The 11,191-nt window shown below is 27.8% G+C and overlaps 2 protein-coding genes across 5 annotated transcripts; both read left to right on the forward strand.

Annotated features, from left to right (window-relative positions):
• The first annotated feature begins 492 nt into the window (after positions 1-492).
• LOC8263869 (monogalactosyldiacylglycerol synthase 2, chloroplastic) lies at positions 493-3,878 on the forward strand. The gene is made up of 8 exons (XM_002530712.4): positions 493-1,112; positions 1,726-1,898; positions 1,986-2,147; positions 2,258-2,399; positions 2,501-2,725; positions 2,820-2,882; positions 2,975-3,049; positions 3,149-3,878. Exons 1-8 carry the CDS (start codon positions 726-728, stop codon positions 3,407-3,409), a joined length of 1,488 nt encoding a protein of 495 aa, XP_002530758.2. The 5' UTR covers positions 493-725; the 3' UTR covers positions 3,410-3,878.
• A 4,845-nt stretch (positions 3,879-8,723) lies between these two features.
• LOC8263855 (actin-related protein 2/3 complex subunit 3) lies at positions 8,724-11,149 on the forward strand. Of its 4 annotated transcripts, none has more exons than XM_015726354.3 (5): positions 8,724-8,965; positions 9,036-9,133; positions 9,401-9,509; positions 9,613-9,882; positions 10,792-11,149. In XM_015726354.3, exons 2-5 carry the CDS (start codon positions 9,131-9,133, stop codon positions 10,932-10,934), a joined length of 525 nt encoding a protein of 174 aa, XP_015581840.2. In that variant the 5' UTR covers positions 8,724-8,965; positions 9,036-9,130; the 3' UTR covers positions 10,935-11,149. The 4 variants fall into 4 exon arrangements, with proteins under 4 accessions (XP_015581840.2, XP_015581842.2, XP_015581841.2 ...); XM_015726356.3 differs by having other exon boundaries at positions 8,745-8,895; XM_015726355.3 differs by having other exon boundaries at positions 8,764-8,945.
• Positions 11,150-11,191: the final 42 nt, after the last annotated feature.

Genomic DNA, 11,191 nt, shown 5'->3' on the forward strand with positions numbered 1-11,191 from the left:
TGTAACAACATTACTGTAGAAACTCCATCTACAATTACAACAAGTTGCTGTTTTCACCTTTCATGTAAGATAATGGGTAGGAGTGGTTTCCATGCACATTTTTGGATCAATTCAACCCATGATTTAAGAAGAAAAGAATATGAAAAGAAATCATATCCCCACATTTCCTCCCACGTTCATTAGCAATCATTAAGGGTAAATTGCCAATCTGTGGCCATAATGCAATCATATAAACAGCTAAAATTAACAATCATCACTATCAAATTAGAATGATCCACCTCACAAATCTGAAGGCAAAATGCACACCACTTTTACTTGGTAGGAGCCAGCATAAGCAAATATCCAAAAGAAGAAGGGCATAACAGCAAAACAAAATTGCATAAACATAACCAAAAAAGAGAAAAAGATTCGAATCTTCCCATTAGAACATTCCAAGTAAAATTCGGATCAAACGGCTAAAAATTCCCATGAAAAAAATTCCAAAAGCATCATTCCTTGGCATCCTCTTCCTCACACACAAAATTTAACACCCACATTTTTTTGCCAACCTTAACACCATCAACAAACAACATTAACAAACTCCCTCTTTCTCTCTCTAAAATAAAAACACACCCTCCACTTCCCTCTCTCCGCCGGAAAACCCCATTCCGGTGGCGGGAACGAAAATTCAACCCTTTTAAGCATCTGGGTTTTCTTGTTTTAATTTTTGGTTTTCTTTTCCTTTTATGGTCTTTCTTGTTCATCAGTATTTGAAAGTTAGTTGGTTTTTTGTTTATTATTGTTATTGTTCTGGCATTGAAATGGTGATGAAAGTTGCATCTCCAAGAAAAGCTTCATTAACAGAAGTGTTACAAAGAGTGTATGGGAATTTTGGGTCCAATAGTAGCAGCTATAGTAACCACAGCAACAACCATCATCAAGTAAAGAAATATTATATACATGAAAGCGAAGATGATTTTGAAGAGGAAGATGGCACTATGGAACTTGTACAAATTGGTGCTGAAAGAACCAAGAATGTGTTGATTCTTATGAGTGATACAGGAGGTGGCCATCGTGCTTCTGCTGAAGCCATTAGAGATGCTTTTAAGCTCGAGTATGGCGATGAATACAGGGTGTGTTTCCTGTTTCTTGATCTTGTTTTAGATTTTTTCTTCTTAATAGTTTTGTTTTGTCTGTTTCTTGGGTCAATTGATATAGGCTATGTTTTCCTGGACTTTTCTTGGATACATATACCTTTCTTGCAAATCTTTGAAATTTTTCTTTCTTGTTTATTTTCATTTTTGTTATGATCTGCACGTAAATCTTGTTCTTTCATTCGTTTTGAATGACCAATTTTCCTTAGCTTTTCTCCTTCAACAAGAATTCTCCATTTCAATCAATTCACTTATGATGAAGTTTCCAATTTTGGGATTATTAGAGCATTAAGACAAAATATACGTGTTAAATAAGTGCTTCAATTTCTATTTTCCAATTGAACCTTATGCTTCAAGGCTTCTTTTCTCTACAATCTTAGCTGTGTAAATTTATTTTCTTTCTCAGAATTGAATTCCTTTTTCTTCTTTTTCTTTTTACTGTTTATGATTATTCTCAGGTTTTGTTAAAAGAAATGCATAATTTACCATACACTAATTAATAGACATATAAAGTATAAACATCCATTAATTAAAAAATCATTGTCTTCGAGATTATGATTCAAATTTACAAGTCTTTTCTTTCTGGGTTCAGATAATTGTGAAGGATGTGTGGAAAGAGTACACAGGGTGGCCACTAAATGATATGGAGAGACAATATAAATTCATGGTGAAACATGTACAGCTATGGAAGGTTGCATTTCACAGTACCTCTCCGAGATGGATACACAGCTGCTATCTTGCTGCCATTGCTGCTTACTACGCCAAGTACTTTAGTTCCTTGGCAACTTTTATTTTTCATTTTCTTGTAATAATGTTGAATATAAATTAATGGAATTTCTTATATGATTGCAGGGAGGTGGAGGCTGGTTTAATGGAGTACAAGCCAGATATTATCATCAGTGTTCATCCATTAATGCAGCATATTCCTTTATGGGTTCTTAAATGGCAAGGTCTACAAAAGAAAGTGGTTTTCGTTACAGTCATCACAGATCTTAACACCTGTCATCCTACATGGTTAGTTAGTTGGCAGAGAAAATATCATTTTCAAGTTAGCTGTTTTGCTGTTTTGTTTATCTTTGTTCATCATATATGACTAATTTTTTGACATTGAAAACTACCTTCAGGTTTCATCCTGGAGTCAATAGATGTTACTGCCCTTCAAAGGAGGTGGCCAAGAGAGCTTTACTAGATGGTCTTGATGAGTCTCAAATTAGAGTTTTTGGCTTGCCTATTCGGCCTTCTTTTGCTCGTGCAGCTTTTTCTAAGGTGCATAATCTTGATCTTTCGTTTATATGCACACTCATTCACTAGCTTGTAGGATAGAATTCTGATCTTATGTTGATTGTTTTTCTGCTGCTTCTTTTTAGGATGACCTAAGAGAAGAGCTTGAAATGGATCCTCATTTGCCTGCAGTTTTGCTGATGGGAGGTGGTGAAGGTATGGGTCCTGTCAAGAAAACTGCAGAGGCTTTAGGACAATCACTTTTCGATAAGGAACTTGGAAAACCAATTGGGCAATTAATCATCATATGCGGCCGTAATAAGGTTCTTAAATCTACACTAGAATCGGCAGACTGGAACGTACCTGTTAAGGTAATTGATTTACTTCTTGAAATTATGGTACATATAGTATATATTAATATGGTAAAAACATCCATTCATTGAGTTTGGCATTGTCATATTGCAGGTTAGAGCATTTGAGACGCAGATGGAGAAATGGATGGGAGCTTGTGACTGCATAATTACGAAAGTATGCTACAGATGTTTCTTTCTTAACAGTTTCCCTTCAATTTCTGTAAATGTATTCTTATAGAATCTGTTGTTTTTTCAATGTTTTTATAGGCTGGACCTGGTACAATTGCAGAGGCATTGATTAGAGGCCTTCCCATTGTTCTCAATGACTACATTCCTGGACAAGTAAGCAACCAAAACATTCTGCATATTCGCCATATGCTCAATCGACAAACTTAGTTTTAATTTGAAACTCCTTTTTCCTTCTTCATTTTGTGATTTCAGGAAAAGGGCAATGTGCCTTATGTAGTAGACAATGGTGCTGGTGTCTTCACAAGAAGTCCTAAAGAAACAGCAAGAATTGTAACCGAATGGTTTACCACGAAAACAGATGAATTCAAGACAACGTCAGAGAATTCACTTAAACTAGCACAGCCAGAAGCAGTATTCGATATTGTGAGAGACATTCATCAACTTGCTCAAGAACGCGGTCCTCTAGCCAACATTCCATACATATTGACATCATCTTTCACAGGTCTGATCTGATTGAAAAAAAAAATAAAAAATTTCTGCATCTTCCACTATTACAGTTATAACAGTAACACCAAGGTTTGATCTTCTGGAATGCAATGTACAGCTAGCTTTAATAGAATATCATTCTTTTGAGCACCAAAATTGAGGGGTAAGCATGCTATATTGTCCTTAAGGTAAGAGGAACACTGAACACCAAAACTGGTGTGTCAATTCTGCTAATTAAGCGTGCTCCGATACTTAAAAGGGCTGGTGAAATTTAGGGTATTTCTCTTTTTTGGAAGAAGTTAGGTTTATGGGTGAAAGTTATTATGTTGTAATCTGTTCTTAATATTTCATTATTTTAAGTATTTTTCTTTAGGGTTTATTGCTTGAAGTTTTGGCCTTGTATGCTTGCCAAGGATGAATCTACTTAGCAAGAAAGATGTAAAAAAATTTGCTTGCCTTATAATTGTACTTTGTGTTCTATAAAGATTGCTTCAAAGTTAAGAGTAGATAACAGGTTGATACTAGCTGACAGTGACAAGGGAGAGATGAGTGTAAACATCATGGGACCTTAAAAAAGTGTAAGACATAAGTTTGTCCAGAAGCAGACAATTTATAATCAGCTCATGTGGGTTTTTGACACCTACCTCAACCCTTTTTTTTCTTTTACATAATAAACAAGAACCAGAAACTGTCAATTTTCATGAGATACAGTGTGGTCTGCTCTATTTGAATAGGTACTTACCTTATGATCTTTCCTTCCAATGTTATTATTGCTCTAATTTTATATCTGAAACAAAGCAAATATAGGTAGTTATACTTACTTATCATCAGAGGAATGGTAGTTTTTGACTCTTTCTGAGAAGTGCCCTGTTGAAACTGCATCCCATGTTATGTAGAAAAAATAGGTACAAGAGTCGACCCAAATCAGATGACCTCAAAATTTTCTTTTTGGCCCATATTTATTTTTATCGGTGAGATAATAAATAAAATATGTTAATATTTTAAGATTGGTAAGATAAAATAATATTATTATGAAATAAAATATAGTCTAACATACATTTTTAAAAATTATGTATATAAATACTTTTATTGTATAAAAAAATATTTTTTTAAGATAAAATTTAAAAATATATAATTTATTATAATAAAAAATTAATTTATATTTATAATTAGTTTAAATTTAGATCAAAATTTTTATTATTATATAAATATTATTTCTATAGAGGACATCATAATAAAAACATTTTAAGGCACATATAAAATAGTCAGCACATTACATCTTAAAAAGCCAAGTTGTGTCTTGAGGGGTGGTTGGTACAGTGGACAAATGACAGATGGGCAGATTCTGTGAATAATAAACAATAGAGATGGTGACATGTGGAGGAGTGTAGGCAGCCATGTGGCTTTGGCCAGGACAAAGGACATATTCCTCCTTAACTTGTGCTAAGGGAACAAATATACGCTATTTATATCTATTTTACTAAATTAGCTCAAGACTTCTATTTATGTCTCGATTTAACCCAAATAAGGAGTGTGTAAGAAAGGGGTGTGTGTCTATTTATTTCATGTATTCACTTCTACTAGCAATAAAATGATTCCTAACTATTTAACTAGAAGACACCAAACAATAAAAATTCAAAAAGTAAAAGGATATTGGTTTCTTTATTTGACAAAAGTCCAAACAATAGTCTTTTTTAAGAGGACCCATATTTATCACAACTAAAATTGATCAATTTATTAAAACCAAAAAGGATAATCAAATGGTGGGTCAATTCAATTTAAATCAAAAAAGGAAATTACAAGGAGAAAATTCCATCATCAAAATAAATTAAGTTTTCTGCCTTGATGGCTAATATTAGTATGAACTTATTATCAATATGGTAAGTATAAAAGAAATATATATATATATATATATATATATATATATATATATAAGCAATCTTTTAGTATTATTTTTTTTCACATGGCATATCGTATAACTCTTAAATTAATTTTTTTAATTCTTAGAGAATTAATCAATTGTAATATATTTTTATTGTTTTAGAGAGTATTTTATCACAATTTTATCACCTTAGTTATAATATTAAATTATTTTTTATTTTTTATTATCATATTTATACTTATTTACTATTCATCTATCTTTTCATTCTGTCTTATATATATTTTATTAAAATTATTTTAACATTTTTCAACTTTAGATAAAACCGACTTTGTTAATAGAATTCAATTTTTATATTAATAAATAAAATATTTTTAGGATATTTATTAAAAAGTAATTTTTAGATTTACATTTTTTATGTAATTCAATAAAACAAAAAATGAAATAGAATATTTGTATTTTATACATGTAAAGTAAATTAATATTATTGAATTATATACTTAAAAATTAAGATTAATTAAACAATCAAATACTAAACCAAATTATATTGGAATAATTTAATTTGGTTTGATTTATTTTTTAATATATTTAATATTTTTTAAATTTTATTAGATATTCCCAATTATTTAGATTTATATAAATATTGTAAATAAAATAAATTAAAAAATCTGAACAAGTTTTTATTTAGTGAATGATTCAATTATTATTAAAATTAATAAACCGGGGAATTTAAAAGGATTATAGATTATTATCTATATTTATTTAGTATTATATATTATTTATGATTAAAAATAATATTTTTAATAATTTAAAAATATTCATAACAAAAGATTATATACAATTAACTGCCGGATTGTGTGAATATTAATTTAGTTTATTTATATTGTATAGACTTTCAATGAATTTAAATAAAAAGGAAAAAAAAGAATTCTTGACTAATTTATTAGAATAGTTCAAATTTAAATTATTTGGCCCTTTTAACATAAGTCTATGAAGGATTTGAATCCTTATATTACAGAGATGCCTGTTTCTTTTTTTCTAAATTATATATATTAATTTCTAAAATTTAAATTTATATATATATATATATATATATATATATATTTAATTTTAATATATAAAACTTTTATGAAGAATTTAAATTCTTATATTCCAAAAATGTCTTTCTTTCTTTCTAAATTATATATATTAATTTCTAAAACTTAAATTTTTTTTTGATATCTATGTTTAATTTTTAATATATAAATTTTTTTATTTTGATACATGAGATTTAAATTTATGTGTAATTTTATATTTTTATTAATTTATTAATTAATAATTTACATTCATAATTGAATATTCATTATAATTTTAAGGAATAATATATTAAAAATAAATTAATTTTTTAATTAGATAATAATTATTCTAAAAATAGCATGTTAATTATTTTAATATATTAAATAATAAATTAATTTTCTAATTAGACAATAATTTTAATTATAAAAATAATTTTTAAATATTAAATTCATTATTAAATTAATTTTTAATTACATAATAATTCCTAATTCTAGAATAATACTAGAATTAATAAATAAATATTTTAAAAATAATTTTTATATTATTATATTAATAAAATTTAAAAAATTAAAGATATTTAAAAATAATTAGTCTTTAATTTTTTTTAGAATATCATAAATTAACATTAAATATCAAATAATTTATTAGTTTATATCTATAAATTTAATTTTATAATTAAAATAATAATAAAAGTCGTGCAATGCATACATAAAATTATTAATTTATACTAAATTCACATATCAATTGAGCTTTTATGGTCGACAAGTTTAGCTAGCCAATTATTTTTAACAATTATATAATATATAATATTAATATTTGAAATTAATTTTTTTTAACAATATACTAATTTTTTGATATAATTTTTTTATTTATGACAAATATAATTAAAATTTATATAAAAATTTATTAATTTATTAATTAATAAATTACGTTTCTAATTAAATGCTAATTTTAATTTTAAAAGATAATATTTAAATATAATTTTTAATAATATATTAATTAATTAAATAATTTTTTAATTAAAGAACACTGCTAATATATTTTTAAAAATAATAAATTAATAATATTTTAGTATTATATTGATTAATAGATTAATTTTCTAATTAGATATAATTTAAATTTTAGAAAATAATATTTCAAATAATATATTCACTAATAAATTAATTCTTAATTACATAATAATTTTAATTCTAAGAGATAGTAAAATAATTTATATTAATAGTATAAATTTGCATAATGCTAAAGATTAATTAGTAAATATTCTAAATTATTATATTATTACATTAAAATATCAAAAAATATATATTTATTATTATTTTAAAATATTACAAATAGATATTAAATATTAAATTTTAAATTTTATTAAATTTTATTAAATTTTATCTATAATTCTAATTTTATTAGAAAACTCATAAAACATATATATTTTTACTATATTTATTAAAAATACATATAAAAAAAGTAATACATACGAATATAACGTAAGCTTACATTATATGATAAATAACAGTAATTATTATACATATTTTAGTTAGATAATTCAATAACTGTATTCCACATAAATTTTTTGTGACAAAATAAATTTTTGAGATTTAAAAAATATTTATATTTTATATCTACTCCATGAAAGAAGAAAGCAAAATTCTTTTTATTTTGCTCAGATTTTTCTAAAAAAAGTTATCATGTATTAAGTATTAAGAAATTGAAAGCATAAAGAGAGTTATTTATAAAGAAAAATAAAATATTGCACCATAAATTCAACATGGAACATCCTTAATGTATTTTCTAGACAATTTTTTGACAGCTAAAGCAACAAAAAGAAAAAAGAAAATTCAAAACTAGTTTTCTTGGAGATTTTAAAATTGCAATGACACAAATAATAGAATAATTAATAAAAAACAGTATTAAAATAATTAAAATATTAAAGAGACCTATATAAAAAACACAAGGAAACATTAATATATAAAATTAATCATACATAATTTTCCAAAATTTTTTATGTGTTTTTTGATATATTGGTTGGTATTATTAATTATGGTTTATGATTAAGTTTTTTTCCACTCTTTATTATGTTATTAATAAAATTCTTAGTATTGTTTGGAGTAGTCTAAAGCAGCAAAATAGGAGTGAATAGAAAAAAGTTAAATCGAATTGATAAAAAATAAATTACAAAATTACTTAATTTAATTAGTTTGTTTGGTTTTAATATCAATGTCAAATTCTAAATAAAAACTCAATAGAAAACTGAATAAATCTATTTTATTAATTCTTTTATATGGATAATGATTTTTACAGAAATATTTTGTCTTTATGATTTTACCATTTATTAGAATATCGGTAAATCAAACGTATCTTTTATTTTTTAATTAATTCAGAAATGAATAATTATTTTACTGATTCTCAATCAACTCACCAAATTATACTTTTTTTTTTTCTTTTCTTTTTACTTTGGTTTTGAGTTAAAAAAGAAAAAATTCGTTAGATTGATCTTTTCTACGGCACCGTCCAATACCGAATCGTGATCAGCCGTAACAGGAGTTGAATGCTGCCGTTTTGGATTTCCACCTTTGCGTAAACGGTAAATCTAACTGCCGAGCATAAACTTCCACCCACCAGAAAAAGGCACAGGCAAATTTAAACTTCATCAGGTAACTAATTTCAATAGCTAAGACTTCTATAAAATCTATGTCTTCTAATTTTCTTTTCCCCTTCTTTCAGCTGAATTCAGATAATCATCTTTCCGGGTAGACTTGGGCTGCACCCACCTGATTCGGATTCTTGAGCTCAAGAAATCACATTCTTTCGAAGAACAAATGGTACCCAATTTTTGATCTCAAGAGATTATTTATTGGATGTGATCATTTCAGTTCGCTCCATTGCAAACCTTTTGATACATGTTAGGTTTAAGCTTGTAGATTTAATATTAATGGGGGATTTTCTGGTATTTTGGCTTTAGTTTTCATAGTTGAAAAGTCATGGGGTATGATCATGATAACTTGAGTTTGTTTTGCCACTAGCCGATTTCTTAAGTGTTAGGAGTTCATTTTGATTTTTTTTTTTAATCTACTAATTGTTTGTATTAGGTTTATCACTCTAGCTTTGTGGATGAGGAAGGGGTTAAAAAAGCTTGTGGTTGTCCTTTACTTCCTTTGAAAAGCCATATTAAGGGTCCTGCTCCTGTTTCAGATCAAGGTTCCATATGATTCTTTTTCCTTTTAATTGTTGGATGTTGACCAATTGTTCTAGCAATGCTTCTTTTCTTCTAATTACAACGTGGGTGTATGCTTTTATGCAGGTAGAACTGATATAGTTGATGAAGCAATCACATTCTTTCGCGCCAATGTTTTCTTTAGAAACTTCGATATTAAGAGCCCCGCTGATAAGCTCCTTATTTATTTAACATTCTATATCAATGTGGCCTTAAAGCGGCTTGAGGGATGCAGAACCTTGGCTGAAGGGACTAAGGCAATCATTAATTTGGGTCTGGAGAAAGTTCCGGTGCCTGGGGAGTCTGGTTTTCCTTTTCCTGGCCTTTTTGTAAATCCTGAATCTCAGAAGGAAGCAGGTAATCTTTCTTCATATCCTTGTTTAAATTTGGGGAACCTAGCTATAAGTTACATGAAAGTCCTATCTAGTTTTGTCAGTATATCTGTCTTTTGTACTTCATAATTCCTCACTGTATTTGTGAACTTTACAAGACTAGAAGTCATGTTATTTACATAATTTTCTCGCGGCACGAGCTTCATGTTCAATGTGGCCTCAGAGCACCAAAATGCAATGGCAGCATCTTTCATCTGTTATACAGATATTCCACTGACCATCTTAGATTAGTATTTACTGAGATTTTGTTGATTACTCAATATTTCTTGTTTGAATGTGTGATAGGCACCTAATATTCAGAAATTACTTTAAACTGATTTTCCGTGGGGTTAGTGATTTTAATTTTCTCTTTTGCCCTTCCATTTACATTTATAACAATAATGCGCTGTTACAGCCTCCTTGTCCTGTTTCTTATTGCTGCCCATATGATGGTGAACTGTTTACCTAACATCATGTTCTCTTTGCAAATAATGAAGGTTTTTCCTTTATCCTTCCATGATTGTTTTATCTGTTTGGTATATGATCTTTTTCAGGACGATATCAGATTATGAATTTCTCATTGTATCATTATCACCATTGCAGAATTTCCTTAAGATGGACCATACTAAATTATTAAAATTGTGTTAGCTGTAAATTCTGGAACCAAAACATTACGAGTTGAACGACATTAAAAAGAAAACTTTAGTCTTATAATTGGCTGCTACATTTCCTTTCATGGCTCATTCTAACAACTCTTAGAGAGAACTATTCATATGAGACTATTGTACCAAAATGCTTGAGCAATTAGCCATTTTGACATCAGTTGCGTCCATACTAGGAACTTCCTTGAACTAAAACCTTTTGATAATTTCTGCTATTAATTTTTTACATGCAGAGTTGTTCAGAAATTATCTGAAGCAGATAAGGGAAGAAACAAGTGGGAGACTGCTGAGTGTTGCATATAGACCCAATGGGACTCCAAACAAATGGTGGTTGGCATTTGCTAAGAGAAAATTTATGAATGTAATTGCTCTTTGAGTATAGTTCATTACAATGTTACAAGTAGAGCATGAAAGGAGATTGAATTTTATAAAGAGTTGTAAATATTCTCTGCTACTAAATCAAGTAGTATCGTCCCATCAGAAAATTAGTAATGAGCTGGGGCTTCCCCTTTAGTTTATCATGTCTGATAACTGCCATGGTTGAGGCATGATAGCTTATACCTGAATGATCACTTTGGTTGATGGAACTTATATGCTTACTTCTTCATTGCCTTGAAGGAAAAGGAGGGGCAA

Source organism: Ricinus communis, chromosome 3 (assembly GCF_019578655.1).
Source record: "Ricinus communis isolate WT05 ecotype wild-type chromosome 3, ASM1957865v1, whole genome shotgun sequence".
NCBI lineage: Eukaryota > Viridiplantae > Streptophyta > Magnoliopsida > Malpighiales > Euphorbiaceae > Ricinus > Ricinus communis.